Source organism: Dasypus novemcinctus, chromosome 15 (assembly GCF_030445035.2).
Source record: "Dasypus novemcinctus isolate mDasNov1 chromosome 15, mDasNov1.1.hap2, whole genome shotgun sequence".
Taxonomy (NCBI): domain Eukaryota; kingdom Metazoa; phylum Chordata; class Mammalia; order Cingulata; family Dasypodidae; genus Dasypus; species Dasypus novemcinctus.
In genome coordinates, this window is record NC_080687.1 from 64,929,454 (window position 1) to 64,955,966 (window position 26,513).

Sequence of the window (26,513 nt, forward strand, 5' to 3'; positions counted from 1 at the left end):
GAACTACTTTTTGACCCCAGGATTTGAAATGTCACCCTAATGTGGCTCTATTATACTTTGGTGTGTGGAAACATTCAGAGACTCTTTCAGGTCTTTAAATTCATTACCTTTAGTTTTAAGGAATTTTCTTGATTTATTATTATTATTTTAGGTACTGGGGGCTGGGGATTGAATCCAGGACCTTGTATGAGGGAAGCTAGCACCCAACCACTGAGCCACATTGGCTCCCCTGAGTTGGTGCCTTCATTTGTTTTGCTAATTTGTTTTTGTTTTTTAAGAGGCACTGGGCACCAAACCAGGGAACTCCCATATGGGAAGCAAGCACTCCACTGCTTGAGCCACATCTGCTCCATTGAATTATTTTTTAATCTCCTTCATCTCCCATTTTTTTATATTCTCTCTTTCCAGAACTTCTGTTTAGATGATAAACTCCCGTGGTCTGGAACCCTAATTGACTTAACTTCTTTTGGACTTTTCTTTCTACTCTACTATTGAATCTTTCATTCCCGCTACCATATTATTTTAAATTTTTCTCTGCATGTTCCTTAGAGCATACTGTTTCATAGTTGTATCTTTGTTGGCTTTCTGAAGCTATTAATAAGTTTCTTCTCTTTAACATTTTACCCACTTTACCAAGTTGTTTTCCATCAAATTGCTCTTCTCTATTTTATCTCTTTTTATGTCAGAGTTTTTGTCTTGCTTCATCATCTCATTTCATTCCTACACTGCAGCTTGGGCTTCAATGCATCACTTCATGGCATCCAATTAGAAAATCCTGTCCGGGAATTCCTGGTGTTCATAAAAATTTTTATGAGTGAGGGACTAGAGATGATTGGAAGTTCTAAGCATGAGTGTGAGGTTAGTCATCTGTCAGTTCCTCCATGAGGTGTTCTGGCTGGGCCATTTAATTGTGAGTCTGGGATTTTCAGTATATTCAGATGATTCTTCTTGGGCTGGTCAATTCTGATGACTTTTCCAGCTTCTTGCCTGGGAGGTAAAGGCCCATCTCCAGCATTCTGGATACCATAAGAACACAGGGGGTTGGGGTCTTAGCAAGCAATATGTACATATTTGCTTTATCATCCTATTTCCATATGGCCCTCCTGACCTCAGCTGAGCCAGTTATTCACTAATTTAGAGAACCTCTTTAAGGAATAAGCCTACAAACCTATCTTCTGCTGGGCTGAGAGCTAGCCAAGTTTCTGCTATTCACAGTCGGTGAGCTCCGAGGTAACAGAATAAAGTCTTTCTTTAACTGCTTCTTCAGACCAGTCTAATTTTAGCTCCAGTTCCAGAAGTACTTGGTGCCACCAATTCCTGAGACATTTAGGGATTCTGTGAGGGTAAAATTAGGTTAGTTACTGGCCTTCTCCACTGCTAGCTTAGCATTCAGCTTTTTTTAGTTCTGCTCAGCCTATTAGCAATTACCTAGCTCTTTCAGCTCCTAAAAGTTGTTTCTCTTCTGGTCCTCCCAATAGACTGATGCCTTGGAGCAAAAAAGGCCCTTCATTTTAAGCCGATTTTAGGAGGCTACAAAATTAGTGGCATGCAATCTACCTCTGTACCTAGAATTCTATACCACTCTCTTGGTTTCCTGTTCAATTCCTTGTTTATTTTTTAATTGCAAAGTCATTCAATATCTTTGGTTACCAAACAGTTGCCAAGAAATGCTTAACTCAGCATTTCATATTCAAGAATTTTTATAACCCCAAATGCTTTCATGGTACAGTTTTTGCTGGGAGGAGTAATCAAAGACCAAGAAAACTGAAAATTCTGTTTCCATATGACAAATTTTTCTCATCATATATAGCTTTGTGATTTTTTATTAGTTACTATTAAAAGAGCTATTAAATAATCTCAAAATTTTGCCACCTCTGATACATCAAAAAATAGTCTCCCATTCATTTATCACTGCAGTGAAGAAGTTAACCAATGACAGAATTTGGTTCACTTCAAAGTAGAAAACAGATTTAGTGATGAAGAATAACGCCCGTCTTTATGTTATGGCCCACAAATTAATCCAAAGAGGGCTGGGGTCTGGTAGGCTTCCCTGCAAATAGGATTGGGAGTCTATAACAAGATTTTGAAGAACATTTTTGTTTTATTTTATGTAGGCAGGTCATGCTTATCTAATTGAATGCCATGAAGTGATGAAATTAGCCCAAGCGGCAACGTAAGAATGAAGCAAAACATAAACCAAGATGAATTAGAGGGCGTTGGTGGGCACACATAAAAATTGACAGAAGCTTGTTAAAATTCAGAGCATTACTTATTTGAAATTAAGTCAGATAACTGCATCCTGGCCAACTGAAACCTGGTGTACTGCTTTTTGTCTGATTGCTATAGCTCTTTATAGAGGCTGGTCGGATTATGCTTGAACTAGATTATTAATGTATATAATAATAATCAGCAATTAAATTTTACAACATTGAAAGGTTATGTTAGGCACGGTTGTCTTTCTAGATGTTTGCTTCTATTATAATCACTCTTTCATGGCCACACATTTTACCAAAAATCCAATACCAAGCCTATGTCAAAAGTACAAAATCAAAGGAAAATATTCAATTGTGGCAGGAGCTTAAGCCAATCCAGAAAGTTGTTGACACCCATTTTATCAATTAATTAGGGTAGAACTACAAAGGCAAACTAAGAAGTGGTGTTTCTTCCAAGGAGTTGGCAACCCAAAGAAAAATATGACGAAAATCAGTAATTCAAATGCTAAATGTGGTTATCTCCAAATGCAAAAGAAGTTCAGATAAGCAGGCTAAAACAGGCCTGAGTTGAACTTCCACAAACAAGGATTGGACAAGACAAAAAAGGAAAAAGGGGAGCAGCCCACATTAGAGAAAGAGAACTGGAAAAAACTTATCTGGAGTAAAATGGTATTTGAGTGCTAGGAAGCTGAATACAATTGCTGGAAGAAAGACTGGTGGTTTCTACTCACAAGGAACGTTTTAATTCAGTTATCAATTACTAACACTGATAAATCTGATTCATGTTATCAATTACTAACAACACTGATAAATCTGATTCATGTTCGGTAGATATAATGGAATTGTCCTTGCTTCAGAAAGCCCATAGAGGAAGCTGTGTAGCTCAGTGGTTTTAGTGCCCGCTTTCCATGTACGCGGTCCTGGGTTCAATCTCTGGTACCTCCTAAAAAAAAAAAAAAAAACCTATACCCTCATTCCCCCCCCCCTCCCTCCCCCAATTTGAGATCTAAATCTAAGCCAAAAAAATTTTCCACTCAAATTCTGTTAATTTACAATCTCCTCTGTTGCCTTAAGATGTGGAATTAATGTAACAAATGCTTAAGAGCTGGAACCAGCTGTTGTGATACCCACTTGGGGCTGGCTCCTTCAGGCGGGCTTTGTTGCAGGTCTGTTGTCTTACAACCAGGTTCTTAACATGGTTTGGGGTTGTCAGAACTGACTAGTCTTCTTAATGAAAGCAAGCAAAGAGCCTATTATCCTGAGGGGCATCTAATTACATAATTTGTAACCATCTACTTCCAGAGAATTTTAAAAAGGAAAAACTATGTTTTACAAGTCCCAATTCCTGGTTTTGTTTGCCTCTGATAAAATCTCACTAGGATTTTCAAGTTACCCCTGCAATATTTTCAACAAATCTTGATAGGGTTAATGCAGTTGTGTGTCTGTGTTGTGGTCAGAAAAAAATGTGTGTGAAGTCACTTCAGCTCTTCCCAATCAATGTGTTAAAGGTAGGTACAGGTTCAACACGGCTCAGAAAAAGCCTGGGATTTGGTTTTCTATTAACAGCTCTGATAAGCAGCAGTCTTTTAAATAATTAGCCTTGGGAAATATTTAGTTAACTTTACTAATTGTTTCTGCTACCGTAGGTAAAGAAGGCAGGCCCAACATGAATCTTTTAGGCACTTTTTTATTTTCCAAAAAAAATGTCGTTAATATATAAACATCTCATTCTCTCAAAAAATTCTACAACTATACAGCTGTTTGCTCCATTATTTGCATAGGAAATGACCACAATACAAAAATAATAGGGAAAAAGAAGCAAAACAGCAACAGATTTATGCTTTTTGTGTATGTTTCCACGTATAAACATTTGAAGCCTCTTACAAAATTATTTACATCATTTTGTCAAATATTTACACATTTTAAGAGCAACTTTTCTAACAAACAAAACTATAATTTATCAAGTTATGAAAATTGTTTTCTAAAAAAACTTACTATATTACCACAAAATAAATAAAGATAAACAATATTTTAAAAACAAAATTTTCATTTTCAATTAAGACCCCTTTTGGCATTTTGCTTATTTATTCTGCCCTTTGGTTAACAGCATCAGCATCACATTACTATTTTATATTGCATATATGTAGCACTTGCTTCCTTAAGTTTTCAACATGTCATTTATATTTAAAGGCAGACACTGAGTCAGTATTAACAAGAGATTAACTAAACTGCACTGTAATTTAGGTAAAATTACTGTGTCTCACTGTGTATTACATGCAAAATCCACATACATTGGGCATTTAACCAACAGTACTGCACAAGCAAACATTTCAGTATATGAAAACTGTATCATAAATTCAACGTTTCCGTATATGAAAACTGCATCATAAATTCAACATTCCCGTGTGAAAACTACACAAGTCCTTTTTAAAAAATGATACTGTGTGTTTTGTAGCTTATTGTAAGGTTTAACTTTTGTTATCTTGTAATGATCTTTCTTAAGCTCTTGAATTCACTATTTATATAAAATGTTTTCATATTTAAAATAAACAATTGTATTTTAATCAGTGCATGAAATTTGTTGAAGTTCATTTGAATGATTCTTTCCTATACAGCAATTAATTTGTAACACTTTGAGAGGTATCTTACCACAAATTAAAACAGTAAATGCACTCATTGTTATTTCCAAATGAATATGATTTCCCCCAAAAGAATCCTAGAAAACTTGTAATAAACCTATAAAGCTGATTTGCATATTTACAAAATTTTGAATAGCAAATATATGCAACTTATAAAAAAAAAAACACGCCACATTTGTTCAATGGCTATTTGTGAATTGCCAAGTACACTGTGCACCTCCCAAGGAATTATCTAATATTGTAAAAAAACACACAACGCACTAGATGTCAAGTAAAATCTTGACATACATCCTTCTTCCTGTGCCTGCAAATGATTTGTTTACTAAACACTGTCACATTAAATGATGGTGCTTAGGTAAAACACTGCAAGCACACCCCTCCACCGTACCCCCCTCCCCACCCCAGGATGAGCTGTGGCTGCCTGTCATGAGATGAAATCTGCTTGAGAAAAGCCATATACATTACAGCAAGCATTCCAGATTCTTAAAATAACCAAACACTTTGGTATTAATACAATGTATTCCCTGTTTCTCAAATATACAAAATATACATTTCCAGTTTTTTGTTTTCTTTTTTTCTTTCTTTATATATATAGTTAAGTTTGTAGTTAAAATTTTGCCAAATTATCTGCATAATGCCAAGTATGAATTGCATAGGCACGGAAAGCCCGGCGGGCAGTGGATCTCAGTTCTGGTGCCTCTTCATGTGCAGAGCCAGGTGGTCAGAGCGAGAGAAGCTGCGGTTGCACACGGCGCACTGGAAGGGCTTGGCGCCCGTGTGCTTCCGGTAGTGGCGGGTCAGCTCATCTGACCGCGCGAACCTCCAGTCACAGCCCTCCCAGGTGCACTTGTATGGCTTTTCACCTGTGGAAACGAAATAGAAGATGATCTGGCCTGCTCTAAAAAAAATCATCATAGATACTGCTTGAGAAGGACTTTGTTAAAAGATAATGGTCCAAGAAAAAGGGGGAAATAGTTGTAAATTACATTATGAACTAAATACCATTAAATACTCTCAAAGTTAAATGGTAAGAATTACCATTTAATAGAATGGTATTCAACCTCTAATTGCATGAAGAAAGAAATGAGAACTAGCACCTACACAACGAATTTACTATACCACAGTTGAGTGCTTTTGCGTGAAACTAGTTGTAGATGTTTCTAAAACAGCCAGACATAAACCAGGTCTAGTGGAAGACAACGCCTCCAAATTGGACTAATGCGTCCCTCGCGAAGATGAGATTCACAGACGCTTACCACAACATCCACACCCTCCCATTTTTCAGACTGAAACAAACCAAAGAAATAAAGTTTTAAAGATGAGTGGTTTGAAAGTCACAAAACCACTCAACTCCTTAACCAGTTAAGAAAATCTGGTACTGATTACTTTGACAACAAGTCTGAACATAAAACAACCATAATAATTCTAACATTTTTAGGTACGTGTGTTTAATTTTTGCCTACCAAGCGCTGAATCAAAATTCATTCCATAGACAATTCAGTAATCTACCGTATGACAGCACTATCCTCAGTGCTTGGGAGTCAATGTACAAAATCCTGGCCTAATCTTAAAAGTCTCTAAGTCTGATCATTTAGCCTACATATTTTATATTGCCACAACTCCCTTCACTCAAATAGTGAATTAACGAGCGCCCCTCACCTGAAATTTGTATTGTTCTTAATGTTACCCAAAATTTGCTAGCTACTTATCTTTCAAAACTACTTAAATACCATGTGCACAAAGAATGGGCCAGACGATGGGGTTAACTACCAGGACAGATGGCCCCTCTTTGGAAATGGTGTTTATGTGTGATGAATCTGGACTCAAATGGGATCTCCCTTCATAAGACTTTCATGCTAATGTGCTGGAGGTGCAGTTAATGTTGCGGTTTAAGATATATTTAGGGGATTTGAATCTCTGGACTGACAATGTGATAGCCAGGTCCTGAGCCTCAACAGACTCCAGCACCTACAATCTGATCTATTGGACTTACCACACTCAGCTAAGATGGAGTTGAAGAAGGACAACCACCACACCATGGAGCCTAGAGTGATTACAACTGAAAATGGGAGGATTGCATCCAGCATCCATGTGGAATCTGAGCCTCCTCTTGACATAGAGGTGCAATGGACACAACCAATCCAATGTCCACATAGAAGAGGTGGCATTGGATTGGGAAAAGTGGACATGGTGGACAATGGGTATGGGGAAAGGCAGGAAGAGATGAGAGGTGGAGGCGTCTTTGGGACATGGAGCTGCCCTGGATGGTGCTTCAGAGGCAATCACCGGACATTGTAAATCCTCACAGGGCCCACTGGATGGAATGGGGGAGAGTATGGGCCATGATGTGGACCACTGACTATGAGGTGCAGAGGTGCCCAAAGATGTACTTACCAAATCCAATGGATGTGTCATGATGATGGGAACGAGTGTTGTTGGGGGGGGGGGGGGAGGGGGGGGTTTGAATGGGACCTCACATATATATTTTTAATGTAATATTATTACAAAGTCAATTTAAAAAAAAAAAAAAACTAAAAAAAAAAAAAAAAAGAAAAGAATGGGCCAGAATGGACCACATGAAATTGACTGAGGAATCACACTGTCCCAATTATTTCTGGAGATTTCACATTTACCTTCTACAGTATGCAATCCCATCACCCTTTCCTCTTCTGAGAATCTGAACCAAAAAATACACAATTTTTCCAATTTACTTTATGGTCCCTATGTCATATCACTTTTAAAAAGCACATTTCAATTCCATGGGGTTTTTTTTCCTCTTAGTAAACTAAACAAACTAAAAATTTTCAAGCTAATACACTCAAATATGAAGGATTTTTCTTTCATTTTATGTATTCACACAAAATGTTTGACAGAAATATTTTAACACTAGATACAGATACTACTCTTGTAGATATATATCAAACAGAAAAAAGTAACCTTTCGCACAGAAGTGTTTGCTTTTGTTCCTTGTGAAAAATAAATCACAGAAACAAACATGGTTAAATACTTTACTGTCATTTAATAGAAAGAGAAAGTTCTTTCTGATGTCTGAGGCTAGTAAAAAAATTCCTAATGTGCCCCAATTTTAAAAGAAATCATTCTAGTCTTTTGAATTTAGTAATTCAGGGGAACTGAATTTTCCAAGTTTATTTAAGAAACAAGGGACACTACTCTTTTTGTTCACTATTTTTATTGGCCACGAAGCAATAAACTGTACCAATATTTTTAAAGGTTTACTTTACTGATTGGTTGAAATACGGTAGCCATTAAAGTTACTAAAACATTTGGGGTTTTACTCTCAATTTATACACATCTATAGATTATTGAGCCAAGAATACTACCAGTGTCTGAAACTTTATCAGGGCCAAGTCTTACTATTAAGGCAAGGACAACTACTCCCCCCACTTGGGACAGTTTCTATGGGATTTGTTCAAGTGTCAACACTGCTCAAAGTCAAACATCTTAGAGGAAGCTGGTAACCAGTTTCTGGCCAAATGGCAGACACGGTCCTTTCTTCCTCAGCCAGAAACACTATGCACAGTGCTTTTGGGAAACCAAACCAACTTCCTTTAAGTTATATTTCAACAGGATAGAGCTTTCAAAGGTTTAATTGGATTTTTACAGAATCTCCTTCCAATACCACCAATTTAAAATATTTAGTTAAGCTCTTTCAACATCAACTGTAATTTTAAGTTCTCGTGCTGTTAATGTGAAACTTTGCAAAGGCAAAAAGAAAAAACTGACATATTTGTAGAGAATAGAAAACAATTTCAGCTTTATCTCAATGTATACATTTTTTCATTCTACTTGACTATCAGAGGAATATTTTGCTAGGAATCAATAATCTGTGGAAAAAATGCTTAAGTTAAATGTATGTATTATCTATACTGATACGGTTAGTATTATAATTTCAGAAAACCTTAGGGAAGAGAGAGCAGGCACAAACACACCCCACGACTTATAAGCAAAATAATGGGCTTGATATTAAGAATCCTGGCCTGCCACTTCTCTTTAATGCCCTACTTAAATAATTTCCCATTAGCAAACACAAATAGCTCTCTGAATGATTTAAAGGAGCACATAGATATTGCTTCAAATTTATCTAAAAATCATAAAATCACTTGTGAAGGACACTGTAAACTACAGACTGTGAAGCTGAGGCCACACCCTGGCAGAGCAAGTCCTCTGGAGAGATTTCAGGACCTGTGGTTCCTGAAACAGCTGACATTGACAATCCCCAAATATCCACTAATGACAGAACCCCTTTCCCCTAGGCTAAGTGAACTGCAGTGGATTAGCAGAGTATGTTTTTAAGTATCCGAAGTCATACTAAAAAATTTTTCTCCGATGAACAGAATTTTTTACTTCTGAACTTATCACAGTAGAACAGGAATTTCTCTGCTCTACTAAACATATTCTATAGACTGATACAAGGCCTGGAATGCTCTACATAGAATTCTTCTAACAAGAGAAAAAATATTTCTTAGAATAGTTATTTCAGGTATTTCAAGTTATCAGAGCACTATTTGCAGATGCTTCCATCCTGATGGGGAAAAGACAATCCAATCAATTATTATCTGATTTCAGATAAAAGCTAAAAACCCTCAGAATTCAAATCAGTGTTTACTGAACAATTTAAATTTAGTATGTGACCATTACAAATACCTTGCAAACTATTAAGACCTGGTCTCTAGCCTCAAGGAACTTAAAAACTTACCCTCTAGCCTACAAAGCTAAACAATACAAACTTGTAAAGCAGAAAAATTATTTCAATAGCTAGCTCCTAATCTCAACTCTTAAAATTTAAGAGCCCTTGAGGTTCAAGATGAGCTCTTAAATTAGGAGGGAAATATTTTCATGCAATCCAATGATAATTAGATTTTTCCATCATTACAGACTTAAGAGAATTTAGTCTGAATTAGGCTTAATACTGGATTTACCTCTACTAGCCAAAAAGTAAAAGAAATATTAGTCCTGAGATGTAAAGAGATTCACTACGTATCGAAAAAATCAAAGTTGGGTGTGCTCATTTCAATTCATATTTTTATAGCTTTGTGAATAATTCCCATTAAAAATCTTTTTAAATTAAAGATCACTGTAGACACATACTTCTAACAGAAGGGTGGGCAGTTCGCAGAGTATTAGCATTTTCAAAATACTTTTTTTTTTAAGGTTTATTTCTCCCCCCTTCCCCCCTAACCCCACCCCGCCCCAGTTGTCTATTCTGTCTATCCAAATACATTTTAATGTTTACTAAATATTGTATGTATCCCTGTTAGTATTGTGCCTACTTTGATGAAATTACTGAATTGAAAGGATATATTAAGTATTGCCCTTCTTTCTCCCATCAATTCATGTTTTTCACTTCCTTTACAATCTGATTCACCATATACTCCCTTTTCCAGAAAACCTCAATAGTCATTAAAAGACCATTCCACTTCTGTTTCCCCAGCATCACTTAAGTTCTGAGGCCCCTGGTGCCAAGGGACTTCTGGGGCCAGAGAGCCCTGGTCTGGTCTGCCAAGCTTAAAGAAGGGACAAGGCAAACATGCCAAGCGTTAAACTGCAGAAGAGCAACTCTTTGAGCTCCTAAACTACTGTTGCTTCTCCTAGGGGTTCTTGACAAAAATGATGGGGAAAAATATCCTGTCATTAAGAGAGATAAGGAAATGAAATACCAATTCTTGAGTCCCCTGACAAAAAAAAGACATCACTTAATTTCACTTTCTTGTAGTTAAAAGCCCAAACCAATTTTTAAAAAATAGCACGACAGCAAAATATCAATGCGATATTTTACTTTTTTAAACCAATAAGGAAAAATCCTTGTCTTTCCATTTTTTTCCTAGCATGTTTACCCTGAATAGTATTCTTTCCCCACCCTTTAAAAGGAGTCAAATTTATCCTTCTGCCTACATGTGTTAAATGAGTTACCTCTAAAATAAATGTGCACCTCTAAATGTGCACCCTAAAATACAAGGCAGTAATTCATCCTTAATCAGCATTGTTAAAGATCCTTGAATATAAATAATACAACCTGACAGAATTGCTGCTACCAAGATCTCTTACTAAAGTAGGACATTACTTTGTTTCTAATCTTTCACCAGAAAAGATGTAGGTCATCAAGCAAACAGCTACTACATTCTATAGAACTAAAAATATCTGTGCCAAAGAAAAATTCAAAGTAAAAAAGAAATTATTTAATAAATATTATTTTCTTATCACCTCTACCTTCACAGTTGAATATTTCTATCTCAACATTAGCAATGCTATTTAATCTATTATTTATCTTCTCTCACTAGTTTTAAGAAAAGACTATTTAAGACATTTAAGAAAAGGCTATAAGACTGTAAGGCAATTAAGTCTTTGAATTCTCCAAAATGATCAGTTAAAAATTGCCTGATGAATCAAATTGCAATTCTTAACCTTTGATAAACTTTAGCATCTCCAAACAATGTTTAATCACTTTCCTATGTAATGTTTTTCAGATGAAAAAAACAAGTTCTACAAGCGAAGTTTAATCTTCCAAGTGATTCATTAAAAAGAAGTTGTTTCTAAGCTTTCATGCTTTTAGGTACCTATTTGGGGTCAGAATTAGCAGGTCCTTTAGGCCACTACTTTTTTAAAAAACATTTTTAAAATAATTGTGACTATAGAAAGTGAGTTTCCAAGTTGCAGTTAAAATGTTCACAAGAATTTAAGGAATGTTTAATAGTAATACCCAACACTGCAGTCAAAATCTGATGTTTTCCTGCAGTTTTCAAATACACTAAAAAAAATTGGTATTAAAAATCTTCATCTTGCATTTTTCACCCAATATCTCTACCAATAAGAGAGGGTAAATAACAATATCATGCTCTCTCTAGATCAAGTTGAAATGTTCATTTTCGGTATTTTTAAATCAAAATCCATACCTAATATACTCAATGGATGAAGAATTTAGAGTGAATAACTAGGAAAAGAAATTTGTAACTAAGGATCAAAATTATTTTTTTTTAGGTACCAGGGATTGGTACCTAATCAATTTTAGGTACCAGGACCCTGTACATGGGAAGCAGGCACTCAACCACTGAGCACCACCCGCTCTTCAATGAGTGTTTTGGTTTTTTTTTTTTGGAATATATACTTCTTGATTTCCTAATTGTGTACCTTTTCCTCTAACTTCAAATATCACTTGAAGATGGAGTAAAATATAATTCAGTTTCACTTTAATAAAGCAGCTTTTTTTTCCCCAATCAGTCTTTTCTCATTTGTTGGTTTGTTTTGTTTTTAGGAGGTACCAGGCATCATCAAATCTGGGACCCTGTATGTGGGAATCAGGCACTGAACCACTTTGAGATACACATCTGCTCTCCACCTAAGGATTTCTTAGTGCCCAAAATGTAGTATCACTTTATGAAACTAAAACTAATGTATTTAGCAGACATTTTTAATACTTACATTTAGAGATATTTTTAAAAGTATACATAGTAACATCTTAATTATCAGACGTCATTTGAAATGAAGTGTTCTACATTAGTAAGGAAGGCAAAAAACGGAAATTCACCCCCCTTTACAACCCTGCTTGGGTTAAAAATCTTTCCCAAGACTTAATGTGGAATTCTTAAACAGGGAATCCTGACTATAATTCACTATAAAATAAAGCAACTTGGTACAGTGCTTTAAATACTCAGAGAGCCCATTTTGCATCCCTATTATTTGCATTATGTTTCCAATTTATTTTGCAGAGGTGACTTCTATTGTCCTTTATTCTTTGTAAACCTATAATAAACCATCCTGGGATCATGTAATGCACCCAACAGTCAGAGTATGGAGTCTGGGTCTGATGGATGCTTCAGCCACGTGTGTGTTGCTCAAATGATTTCTCTAAACAACTACTAATTTTCTGGCCTGGTTCCAGAGAGTTGAGACTACCAGATAAATGACCTAAAAATGTCACTGTTCCCTAATTTTCCAACAGCTTTAGCATATTCGAAGATCACCTGCATATTCACACAATATACAAATAGAACTGCCAAGATTTCAAACATCTCTATTGAATTCACTAGTCACTTTTTCAAAATTTTGTAAAGTAAGCACTTTTTACTAATATATAATAAACAGACTCACGATTTTCAGAGAAATTCCCATACCCAATAGAGAAGCAATAATTCAACCTATGGCACTCATACGCATACCTGGAAACCATTGGCAGTGATAAGAAAAATTTTCAATTTCTTATAAAATTTTGTTTTTATATATTTTTTCCTCTTGCATTTTAACTTCTTTCCAACCCCGAGCCTGTGCTAATTTTGGCATAAATTTTAAATCTTCATTTTGAAACTGAAGAAAACATACTCAAGGTGTATGTACATAAGACAATTTTACCGCCCATTGTGGTTTAAGATGATGATTCAACCTTCAAGGTCCCAAGTTTATGGTAGATTCCTATACTTGATATGTGAAATGTGATTTTAAAAAAAGTGATAGGGAGCAACTTTAAAATTAGGACAATGGGCAAAGCTCTTTATATACATCATGAGGCATACATGAATTTTAGAAAAGTTCACATTTAAATGTAGTTAAAAGCACAAATATTTTGATTGAAAAATATACCACTGGACCCTGTTGCCTAGAAGAAGCCGTAACTATTTTGGAGAGGCATGATATACATACATACACACACACACACACAAAATACAAATAATACTCTTCTAACACCCACATACCCAAATAAGGAGTGCTTATATTATGCCATCTTATGTATATACAGATACAGCATGATTTTAAAGTATATATATATTATTTTTTAGAATGGAGGCAAATTATGTTTCAGGTTAAAAAAAGCAGTCATACAAAGAAGACAAACTTAATATTATGTATATCAGAACTTGATATTACTTATATATGTTTTTCTATTAAAGAAATCTAAGGAGGGAGTGGATGTAGCTCAAATGGTTCCCATATATGAGGTCCCCGGTTCAATCCTCAGTACCTCCTAGGAACAAAACCAAACAAGCAAGCAAGCAAATAAAAAAATCAACTCAAAGGAACCAGCATAGCTGAGTGATTAAGTGCCAGTTTCCCACATATGAGGTCCTGGAATCTCTGGCCATAGTACCTCCAAAAAAAGAAAAAAAGAAAAAAAAAAAAATCCAAAGGAATAAACTTTGAAAACAAAGAAAACTTTGAGATTTCTGGTTCAAGAAACTGAAAACGTAAACACCCTTGTCTTAAAGTTGGAAAAAAAAAAAAAAAAGGCCAAGTGCCTTGGAAAGACAATTTGCATAGGTTCAATTTGCAGCCAAGTTAGAAAGCATTTACAATCTAAAAAAGCAACTAAAACAGAACTCAGATGCAGGCTTTTGTTTTAATTGCTTAAATCATTTTAAAAACATAAGGTAACTTGACATTTTAAAGCAAGTACAATTATATTCCAAAGAAATGCTAGGGTGCTTCACATTCTGCTGCAAAACGGCAATCATTTAAAAATTTAAAAGGAAGAAAAAAAAGCAAGCCTTTGTTGGCTTCAGATACATTCATTTGGAAACAGGCAGGGTGAGGAGGGTGCAATGAGAGCACACAGGTAATTTTAAAAGGTATTGTCTAGAAACAGAAATGAGGAGAAAACAACCTCAATGCTCTATGATTACCCAAGAACGGGTTTAGCCAGATGAACAAGTCTGCTACGAGCCCTCCCCAAGGCATTTGAAAGACTATCAAACAAAACTTTATTAAACTGGATTACATGGTCTAACTCATTAGACATGGAAGGCCAAAATGTTTACGATCTGGTTTAAAAAAAAAAAAAAAAAGTCAATGTATGGTACACAAACTAAGCCTAGGTCCTCTTTTTAGTTTGTTTTTAGTACTACAAGCATTGCTTAGACAACCTACTCTTCAATTTCTTTGCCAGCAGGTCAAGTTCCTTAATTCCAGGTATAAGCACCCAGAAGACCAAACCCTGACGGGTTGAAAGGCTATTTAGATATACTCTGACCACATACCTGCAATGAGCAGTTGATTACATCATTATATGCAATTGTACTCCTTGTATTAGGGAACTTTAACCCTCTGAAAGCGTGGTCCGTCTGTCCTTCCTAGCTCCCGTTTCAAATACTTTTCAAAAAGAAATAGTTCATATGTTTCTAAATTATTTTCCTCATTCCCTTTTTAACCAAACACTCAGGAAAAGAACCAATCTCAAATTTACCTTAATATTATATATATTTCATAAATGGGCATTTTAGCATTTCTACAAGGAATATTCTTTCCTTGTCATTTGTATTCCAATTGTCATTGAAATCTTTCATTGATAAATTCATGATGTCTTTTTTTTAAAAGTCCTGGATTCTACCACATTTTGGCCAACACTTAGATTTTAATAGAATGTTGTTTATCACTAGGATATCAAGCAATAGTTCTGAACATGCATGCAAAATGTCTGCAACCATATTCCTCAGTGCTCTATAGCACCACTGACCTTTGTTCAAATGCTTTTACTTTTTAATGCAGCGGTTAGAGATAACTACTTCATTTATCAAAACTCAATTTCCATAGTAACATCTAGCCTGGGGAGATTCAAGTCCTAAGACTAATCGAAAACAACCCATTCAAAGGAACTGTTGAATACTTTGGTTTCCATAGCAATGACGGAATAATACATTTTGCTAGGTCATTGCTTTTATTAGCAAACTTACTCTTTGAACTTTAGGTAAGGCTGTATTTATTTAGAGGGGGAAAAAAATCACTTTATATAGGTTCCTTCCTTTAAGACTGTTCTTTGAGAAAAACCACAAAGAGTAACCATTCACGAATTTGAAAATATTTTGTGTATTTGGTGGCTTTTAAAGTATGCCAACTACTTTCGTCTCAAATGGGTTAAAAATGTGACTGCTGTAGATCTGATAAAAATCCTTTAATGCATATTTTAAAGCAATGATGAAACAAGAACTAGAATAAAGGTGGAAGTCTCTTATACACATCAAATATGGGCTCTGGCAAGGTGTACCATTTATAAAGAAAAACATAAACCATGACCACCTTTCACAGTCTTTTTTAATATTCCTGCAATTTCAGCCCTACCTTTCATAAAGCACAGAAAACATGCTAAACAGAAGTATTTTGGGTGAAAGATGAAACGAAAGATAATGTGTTATGCAGTTATGCTTTACACGTTAAATGGAAAAGTTTTAGTGTTTAAAATGGATTCACAGAAACAAAATCATTTGCTTAGCAGGGGGAAATTAAGTTAGGGTTTTTTCCTTCAAGACAAGAATAGCAAAACCAATAAAGTTTTAAAATCCACTGGTAAACACAGTTGTATAACGTTTTGAGTAGTTAATTCTATAAGAGTTGACAAGGTAAGGTCTTAGTGAGGGGTAACATCAGCCTTCCTGGAACCAGACTTTTTCATTGAACTGACTGAGCCAGTGCTGAAAAGGTAGGTCATTAAAAAATAGATGACAGAAGAAAGAGATCAAACATGTGTTGGCTTTTAAAAGGATGAATACCACTTATGCTATTTACACAACTCACAGAATTAACAAGAAAATTACATACCAGTATGAGTCCTCAGGTGAGCTTTTAAATGAGAAGACTTTGTATAAACTTTTGTGCAGCCTAAAATAAAAGAGGAGGAAGAACAGCTTGTCATTTTGGAGATCCTTGTGAATTCTTTACATTTGATGATTCAGTGATTAAAACCTGCTTTTAAAGAAGAAATCTTTTATGCTAAAGGAAATATCTGATGCTCCAATTTTAAAGAAGTTTTAAGAATTCTCTCTCCCCACCCCACCTCCACCCCATTACCTTACTAAAGGCATAAAGTGATTTGTTTTAGGTATCACTTGAGCAGCTAAAGAATGCAGCTAATCAAGCCAAGCTACAAATTGAAAATTTGTGTTTATATTCTAGCAGGTGCCTTATTCTAATAAAACATACGTCAATGCTTTAAGAGCTATTACAGAATATATTTTTTAAAATTTTTAAATGGCTCCAGCTGACAATATTAAACCATTATCCAAGATGACCAATTTTCCGTACTGCTACCTTTCACGTTTTTTCATTTAGCATGTCCCACCATACTATGTACCACAGTCAATAAACTATATCCTCTATTATCATATAAACTAGCTTATGCTAGCAAATTGTAGATGCATTCATTTCTGTCCTCAATATATATATTGGGCCATGTCGTATCTCCTTCAAGAATATTAACGTATGCCATTAGAAACCTCCTTAAACCTATCTTGTACCCATGATCACACTAGCATCCTACTTAATTATCACATCTTATTTTCCCCTGTCACTACTTAATCTTTTCCCACGGCACATAATTTAGAATTAAAAACTCAAATCTATTAGATTATGTTAAACAAAGTAACTGGCATAAACCTAAATGATATATTAGAAATTCAAATTTTATCTATTAAAGAGAAAAAAAAAAGTCCAAAATAACTTTTCCTCAGAATATTTTAGCCATTTCTTTATACTTAAAATAAACAAAGATATTGAAACATTTACTTATCAGGATAAGGCACAGACTGGGATATGGAAAGTAAATTATTTTTTTTTCCTGTCAAGGGACTATTTTCTGATGTAAACTTGAAATTGTCTGAGGTTGAAAAAAATACACAAGCACACACACACAAAAACACTTAAGTATATCTACGGGTGCTTGAACCAGGCAAGAACACCTACCAGGGTAATCGCAGTAGTGGATGCGTCTTTTCTCCAAATCAGGGTTACTCCTCCTATTGTATCTGACAGGTTGGATGTTTTGCGAATTAACTGGCAGGGTGGCAGGTAAATTTGGATTATGAATTGCCAGCTTAGAAGCAATCGTAGCAGCATAGGATGGAGGTGGGGTTAAATTCTGAAGCATCTCTGCTTGTCTATCTGGACTTCCAGGCTCTGAGCTTGGTGGTGACGGGGGAAAGTAAGTGGCCTGTTGCGGGAGAAACTGACTTGGCATTGTGTACGTGCACGGGGGCATGCCCTGGAATTGTTTCATGGCAGTCTGCGGAACGGCAGAGGTGAGTGTGTTAAGGCCCGCCATGGCGGCTGACATAGAAACATTGAGAGTGTCCATTACTGCTGTCTGGTTTGTAGAACTGGGCATATCTAGATCCGGTGTATTCAGTAGCTGGTACAAGTGACCCTGCTGGGAAGGGACAGAAAGATGAAGATCTGGTGTAGGAAGTTCTTGCTTGATGAAAATATTGTTCACCTCTGGAGCTGCGTTCTGGTGGGAGCTGAATATGCTGGTGAACTCAGGGAGGGCCTGGGTCTGGGCCGGAGGAGGGGCCGTCGTTTCACTCTGGTGGCTGAAAATGGTCACAGGCTCTGTCTTGATGTGTGTTACGCACGGTCTCTGCGATTTGTAGAGGCCAGTTCTCAGGTGAGTGATGTCAGGGAGGAAGACGTTCATGTTGATACTGTAAGGTAACCCTTCACTGTCAGTGAAGAACTGGTCTACGACTGAGGCACTGTCTCGTCTATACTTTTTATGTTCTGGAATTATAGGAACTGGAGGAAGCTGAGGTGTGAGATACTTCTCCATTTCACATCTTGTCTAGAAAAAAGGTAAAGAAACAAACAATATACATACTCTATCAGATTCACCATCTCAGCAAAGATAAACTATGCTTACTGAAATTCCCCCGCCAAGCTCTCGGAAGTGTTAGGGCAAACTCCTAGGAGTTGCTTATAAACATATCAGGTTTATTTTGTCGATTGTGTAATTTCTGGTTCACCAACACCTTATGAAACTTGACATAACATGAATTTGGTAAAAATCGTTCCCCCAATCAGCCCCGGACAAAAAGTGAAAGAGGCAATCAGGAAAAAAAGGGAAGCAAATAGCAAACATATTCTTTTCTGACGCAATAATAAAGTGTCAACCACAAGCGAGAGCCCCTGCTCCAATTACACAGTTAAGTTTGCAATTAAAATACAATACTGTAATATTGCCAAACTCCGACAACTCTGTTCGTGCCATATAGTTAAATTTAACTTGGTGGGGAAAAAAAGCAAATTACGCAAACTTCGAAAACAGGGTCCATTGCAAAGCTCTTTCGCTTGGAGAGATAGTGCTGAAATATCTAATATAAAACATATTCCTTGGCTATTTCAAGGCCTTTTCTGGTTTATAGTTCAATGGAAACTTAAATACAGTGTTTTGAGCAAAACACAGCACTACTGAAAGAACTTCACATTCGACATTTGATCTAAATGTTGATTTTAATCAGCAGCTCCCGTAATTGGTTAATATGATAATGAAATGTTCCTATTCATATCCCTATCTAAAACGGATCTTTAATTACCTAGGGGAAAATCACTCCCTGGTGGAGTGGTGCTAAGGAGCCTGTGGGTGGGGAGAGGCTGCTGTATTGCTAGCACAGTCATCAGCAAAACATTTATCATGTCCTCCTCAGTGGGCCAATGCTACATTCCCCCTTACTCTGTAAAAAAAGCTCAGTCATCCCTTACCCTCCAGGTGTCCCCTAGGCAGAACACCGATAAACTGAAATAACCAAGTAGTTTTCAAAGGGTGATTTTCCTAGGATATAATCCAGCTTGTGTCTAGTCGCCCCAAATCTTTTTACAGCCATCCTCTCCTAATATAACAAAAGCTTGATTTTCCTTTTAATTTTTAATCTTTTAAAGAAAATCTGAAGGATAAAAAAGAAACCACTCAACTAGATGGAATGCTTCGAGCACACAGAACCGTGGCACCTTTAACTGGTGAATCAGTCCGTTTTGGCTACTTCTACATCTCGGACCTCCAAACATTCGGTATGGATGCGGACTTGATTCCTCGCATAGACTCAACTCAAAAATAAAAATTCCCTTCTCATGTTGAGTCATCTCTCTGACAAAGGCCACTGCCCTCTCACAGCCCGGCAATGCTGACAGACCCCCGAATAGGGGCTGAGTACCAAATACACAGTACACCGAGAGGCTATTAAATGAAATGTCTTGAAATAAACCGAACTAAACCCTTTCGTGCACCGCGCTCGCGTGGCGGTTAGTGGTTTCTGATTTTAGCTCTTCCAGCTGTTTGCATGTGGGTATGTTTCCAATTTTTTTTTTTTTTTCTTTCCTTGGGACAGGCTAAAAGTCCCGGGAAGTTTTTTCTGGGCTATATGACTCCCTGCGTGGGCGAAAGAAACAGGCGGTTGCTCTAATTCGGCTGCTGGGCAAGTGGAAAGCCAACTGCCAGCTTTCAACGCCGCTCGGGGAGGAAATTTACGCGTACACGAGGAAAACAACACCCCCGGTCTTTTTTTGGGCTTTCTTTTTAAAGAAAACTATGAGGCGCTCCGATTCACGCAGCCCCACAACCTCGTCTCAAACAGGTTGAGCCGAGGGATTTGAAGCTCGCATCCCGAGGAACCTGTCCCCAACACCGCAATCACACCGCAATTCGAGTTTCTGCTCAACCCGACAAGCCCGGGGGAGGGGGCAGGGAGCTCCAAGGCCATTACCCCGGGCCGTGGGGGAGCGAAGGCGACCGGCGCAATTCCAAGAAGTTGGACGTGCGTCCCAGGGCCCAGGCGTCAGGAAAACAAGCGAGGCGCGCGAGCCGCCTTCACCCTCCTCCCCGCGGGCCCACCTGCGACCCTCCACTTAACTTCCTGCGAAATGGGGCGCCCGACCTCGAGGGCAGGGCGCGGCTGCCCACTCCCGCACCCGCTCACCGGTGCGCCGAGACGCACGCCCGAGTCTGGAGCGGCCCCTGCCTGCGGCCCGCGCGTCGCGGCGGCGGGACACGCCCGAGCCCCGGGAAGAGGAGGAGGGAGGGGACCGGCTCTTCCTACCTGGACCAGCTCCTCCGGGGGCAGCCGCGGGCCGCCGGCGGGCGGCGGCGCGGGCTGCGGGGGCGGCGGCGGCGCGGGCTGCGCCTGCGGGTGGTGGTGCGGGTGCTTCAGCTCCTCCCCGGGGAAGAGCGCGGCGTCGCGGGCCGGGTTCGCGGCGCCCAGCACCGGCTTGAGCTGCGCGAACACCGGCTCGTCCTGCGGCGCCGGCGGCGGGGGCACGGGTCCCAGGCGGGCGCTCATGGTCAGCACCCGCGTCGCCATGGGCGCTCGGCGGGCGGCTCCGGACGCGGGGCGCGGGGCGCGCGCGCTTCCCACCTGGCCCACGCTGCTCGGGCCGGCGAGCTCGGCGCGGGGCCGCGGGCGGGGGAAGGCGAGGCTCCCGGGCGGACCCCTCAGCCAGCCGCGCGCGCGGCTTTCGAAGGCGCGCACGGAAAGCAAAACTCTTCCGCTCGGCCACGCGTAAACGCCGACGTCCTCCGGGCGGCCACTTTCTCCCGCCCCGCCCAGCGCGCCCTCCCGCTCGCCGGAGCCCGCTCCTGCTCGTCGGCCCCGGCCCCGAGAGCGAGCAGCTGGAGACTAGCGAGCGCGCGTACCTAACCCGCGACTACTGACACTTGACGCCCGCCTCTATTTCACCCAACTCCGGGCGGGCGGGGCCCACCGGCCTGACAGGCAGCGCCGCAGCGAATCCCGAGGCCCCGGGGCGGGCCCGGCCGCAGCGGCCGACCTATGAGAAGCGAGAGCCTCGCCCAGGGCCCCGCCTCCGCCGGGCCGACCGCACCCTCTCGCGCCACGAGCTTCGCGCGCAGGGAGGCCGCGCAGTTTGTACACAACTTCTCTGACAGCTTGGGCTCGCCGAGCCGGGGCGGAGGGAAGGAGAGACTCTAGGAAGAGAGGGAATTGGGTGGGGACGTGGAGGGAGATTTCTTCGGACTATTCTCTACCAGGAATAGGGAGAAAAAGAGTTTTTGCATGTTTTAGGCGTTGTACAAGGACCTGAAACTCAAACGTTGAAACGCAGAAGGCAGCTAGGTGGGGGCGCTAAGGATATTAGAGACTTGTTTAACGAGTGAGGATTTTTAAATATATAAAATATTTCCTTAGCGGAAAACTAGGGGCGGTGTGATAAGCACATTGAAAAACAGTTCTTCTATGTATCTTTAGCAGTGAATATATGCATTTAGCAAAACAAATCTGCAACGTCCTGAATGAAAGGGATGATGCCAAGCATTTTTTAGTCCTGGAATAAAAGCCTGTGTTTTTCCTTCAGTATTTAAATGGTTAGTTCCGCACATGCTTCTACCTCGTATCCCTGTGGGGGGGGGGGGGGAAGAGACGGAGGTTTGGTCATATAAGTTTTGAAGTTTTTAACCTTTGAAACATGTTAATTCTAACTGAAGCATGGAATTCATTGAAGCACCAATGAATAGATCAAATACTTATTTAAGTAGACATTACATCCTTGATTTATTTTTACTACCACTGTATGTTCAAAAACTGGAGTATATTATTTACAAAACGGAAACATTACACATTTACTTATTCCAGGACACCTTTTCCTGCGAAAGGACATCCAAAGAAGTCATAAACGTTTGACACGTAGCAGCTCTGAAAACTGGAAATCCAAATTTGTAGGAAAGTAATAGCCAACTATAATCCCACCAATTTACTATGTTATTGTAATGGGAAGATGAATTTTGCCAGCAATCACCTAAGGAAACTACTTCCCTTAATCCTTGAAGATCTTGTACACTCTAATTTTTATCCGGCTCATTAGGAAGCTGGAACAATAAATTGCAATAAAAATGTCTGGACTATTACTACATATGTACTCTATGTTGACACCACACTATCCCATTAGACAATTTTACATATTCAGCAATCTACTCATTTCACAGTAAAACAACTTAAAAAAAGAGTTCTTAGGAAAAAATGGTCACATGAAAGAGTAGTTTCAAAGGAATGATTTTCATTTTCATTGTGTAGATTAAAAACTTAATATGCATATAAGGTTTAGATATATTTATCATTAGTAAAGAAAATTATGTGTAAAATGTTTTTTTTTTCCTCCTTTGCCTTTCCTCGCTGTTACTACATGATACATTAGTATAGCTGTGATCGCTGCTTTCACTGAATGGCTGAGGACTACTTTCAGGTTACCAACGTATTATTTCATAAGGATTTTTACACATATTTTTCTAAGCAATCCCATACTGTCCACCTTCATCCTTAAAAAACTATTCTGTTTTTCTCTAATATTAAACCACTGCTTTAATTTAAATCGTTTAGAAACAGATTTTAGAATTAATATGTGATTTAATGTAAGTTTTAAAAAATTAACTTGGAAACATTTTTAGTTATTTAAAGCTATTAACTCGATCAGATTTGGGTGTGATATGTATAATTCTTAGTTGAATTTTGTACTTTTTAAAACTTTAATATATAAATAACTTAGATTTAATACAATAAGATATCCATTTTTCATTCTTTTTTTCTTAAACTTATCTAGATCTTTCCTTTTGTCTGTCTTTTTTACCAGAGCTTCAGTGGCCTGTTGTTTCAACTCAAGTTTAATGCAATAAAATCCATTTATTTTACTGGAAATGCTTGTATAATCTGACACCATTTCTCAACAGGCTTTCACTTACAAAGACTTTCCCACTTCAGAAGCAAGCAAACAAAAGTATCTGATAAAATTGTAACAAAATGTTTTTATAGTCTTGCTAATATTTTTCACATTTCCACCTTTCTCAATATAGATATGAGCCTAGGTATGATTGTGATTACAGTATACTTACAGTAGAGAAACTGAATAAATTCTTTTTAACTCAAAAACCATAGCATTTATTTAAATTTCATTTTGGGCATAAAGATTCAAGAAATAGGACTGCCATTCTGAAGGAATGATTTCTCTGAAATGCCCAGCTCTGCAGTCCCACAGAAAATAACTACCTTAACATTGTACAATAGTATGAAAATTGGAAAATAATCCTTTCCTGAGACATTTGCCATACCGTTCTGAACATAAGAACATGGTCGACCAAGCTTACTTGCTGTTACTGTTAACACAAACCACACAGCTGAAAACCTGTTTCATCAGCTTAGCAAGAAGGGTTAAAACTGGATAAATATTTTTCAAATGTTCCAGGTTCTACATTGGCGTGAAGCCAGACAGTGTGAATGGACAGATCCTCAATTACTTTGAACTTTCTGGTTCTTTGCATTCCTTCCCGCTTAGTAGTACTGTACCATTAGGGAAGATAGGAGAAAACAGAAAACAAATGTCAGGTTTCAGAAATCAATTAGTGGCCTGGCAGTGGTGTGTTAACTGAACTGTGCCAAAGAGAGGTTTCTGAGAGAAAGAAATAAAACAAGTTGAGTAGTCAAGTTAGGTAGGAGGGTAAGCATAGAAGCAGTATGCATGCTTTAGTCCTTAGTCACTGGGCAACGCAGATTTAGTCTTAGAATAAACCAGAAGTGTCACTATCTTTACGGGAATAAATGTGCCTGAATGTGTGGGGGCTGAACAAGCATTCAGTGAAGGGGGAGGGGAGATTTGAAGGAGGCAGAGAGAAAAAAAAGAAAAGGAGAAACAACTTCTGAATGATGAGATGAGGGAAATATGAAGCTATCACTAGGGCACACATTTAGACACATTAAGACACAGCAAAGGAAATAGCTACATTTGGTTGTTTGGCAAAAACATCACCGAGAGCTTGAAATTAAGGGATGTGGAGTATTAGGGCCAACAAAATGTTATTCACTGTGATTGGAAAAATGTTCCTCAAATGTTCCATTTCTGTAAAATCAGAATTAGATTACCTGGTGATTGGGGGCCAAAGAGAAAGCATGGAGATGAGTAAAAATAATCTTTTGTAAGGGCGTAATCTTTACTTTAGGGTAAGATTATTTAATTAAAAGTTACTTTTTGACATTAATTGATTGTCCAGCTAGTGCTGGGATCTGTATCAGTGAAATATAAAACAGCATTATTGTCTTGTAAAGCATTTCACTTTTTTTTTAGTTAGAGAAGCTGTAAGTTAACAGAAAAATCATGCAGAACACACAGGGTTCCCACACACCACCTCCCCATTATTAACACCTTGCTTTAGTGTGGTACATTTGTTACAATTGATGACAGAATATTATAATAATTGTACAATTAACCATAGTCACTGTTAGTATTGTACAATCCTAGGGTTTTTTTAGTAGCATGTATGTAACTTAAAATTTTCCCTTTTAGCCACATTCAAATATAACAATCAGTGCTGTTAGTTATGTCCATAATGTTATTTCATATATATTTTCTTTTCTTTTTTCATTAGTGGAAATTTCTTCAAGTCACACTTTTGTTTTTTAAGTCATTAAGAAAGAAGAAACATAATAAATAGTAGCTGAAATTGAAATTAGTCAGAATTCCCACCCAGTTGCCTCAAAAGATTGAGGAACACAAGAAGAGATGCACTGTTCATTCCTTTTCTGATGAAAAAAAATAATAATTTAAACAGAACTACATACTTCATTTATATACAAAATAACATTTTCCTTTATAAGAAGTAACTTAATATTCTATTTTTTATAGTCTCCCTACCCGTTCTTAAGAAATTGGATTTTATATTTAATTTGGATTTGAATATGTTCTTCATGAAATACCTCATCAATCTCCCATTTTGCATTTATTCCTAAATGCCCTGTAATTTATCTAGCTTAATTTTCAAACTTGAGTCATATACAAAAGGAGAGTAGAATCTTACCTTTTCAGGAGACTGGATTTGCTTTTTCCTCCTTGCTAGTATACTAAGCAGACAAAAATGACATAAATATTAATGCCTCGAACCAAGTTATAGGTCAGGCACACTGTAGCTTAAACAGTACAGTACTTGAGTTTTGGCTCCAAGCATGATAGGAAAGGTTAAGATAAAAACCCTGAACTGAGGCAGATACACCAAACAATCTTTTAGAACATTAAGGAGGCCACATCATCAGCATCACAATGAGCAGCTTTGAGCCAGTTGCTGGTTCATGCTATGACAGAAGTAGTAATGGTTCTAGGCCATGAGTACACAGAACAAATGCTCAAATGCTAGAGTCACCAGGATATACACAGTTGGAGGTTTATTTATAAATGATATGTGCAGAAACAGTATTAAGACCAACACTTGTTCTTCTGGCACAACTTGTACAACTTTTGTGGAAGACAATTTGACAATAAGGTTAAAAATGTAAATAACCTTGAACACTAAGGATAATTCCCCTGCCAGAAATTTATCTTATGGAAATAATTATATATATATTTTTTTATATGTATGTATAATATTGGGAATAGCCTAGGTGCTCAACCATAGGGGAGTGGTTAAATAATATATTCATATAATAGCTACTGCTCTGTCACTAAAAATCATGTCATTAAAGAATAGTGGCATAGGAAAATACTCAGGATATGTTAAGTGAAAGAAGAGGTTTTATAAACACAGAACTTGAAAAGAAAACACAAAACATGCATGTGTTTTGGTGGCTATCGTTGGATAGCCAAATTATGGGTAGTTTTAAATTTCCTCTTTTGTATTTTTTAAATTTTCTACAATTAACATATATTCCTTTTGTAATCAGAATGTGTTTTCAATAAAAAAACATAAATATTACCTTTATACAGTTAGGGATTAATTTGAACTGTAGATGAGAATCAAATGAGTTTTTTTTTGAAACCAGCAAGTACAGCCACAACTTGCCAATACTTTTTTGCTGTGAAAATAAGTGAGCTTTCTTAACCGATCCACTAGAATGTGAGGATTCATTGCAGAATAAACTGAAGAGAGATTATAAAAGGAAGTTGGAAGTTGGAAAGGGACAAATATAAAATA

At 37.8% G+C, this 26,513-nt stretch overlaps 1 protein-coding gene across 2 annotated transcripts; it reads right to left on the reverse strand.

Moving 5' to 3' along the window:
- Positions 1-3,880: 3,880 nt before the first annotated feature.
- KLF5 (KLF transcription factor 5) lies at positions 3,881-25,497 on the reverse strand. 2 transcript variants are annotated; one of them, XM_058276588.2, is made up of 4 exons: positions 25,407-25,497; positions 17,531-18,404; positions 16,391-16,450; positions 3,881-5,715 (listed from the first exon to the last, which is right to left on the reverse strand). In XM_058276588.2, the coding sequence occupies exons 2-4, from the start codon at positions 18,390-18,392 to the stop codon at positions 5,537-5,539; spliced, it is 1,101 nt and encodes a 366-aa protein (XP_058132571.1). In that variant the 5' UTR covers positions 18,393-18,404; positions 25,407-25,497; the 3' UTR covers positions 3,881-5,536. The 2 variants fall into 2 exon arrangements, with proteins under 2 accessions (XP_058132571.1, XP_004468204.1); XM_004468147.5 differs by lacking the exon at positions 25,407-25,497 and adding an exon at positions 20,653-21,265.
- Positions 25,498-26,513: the final 1,016 nt, after the last annotated feature.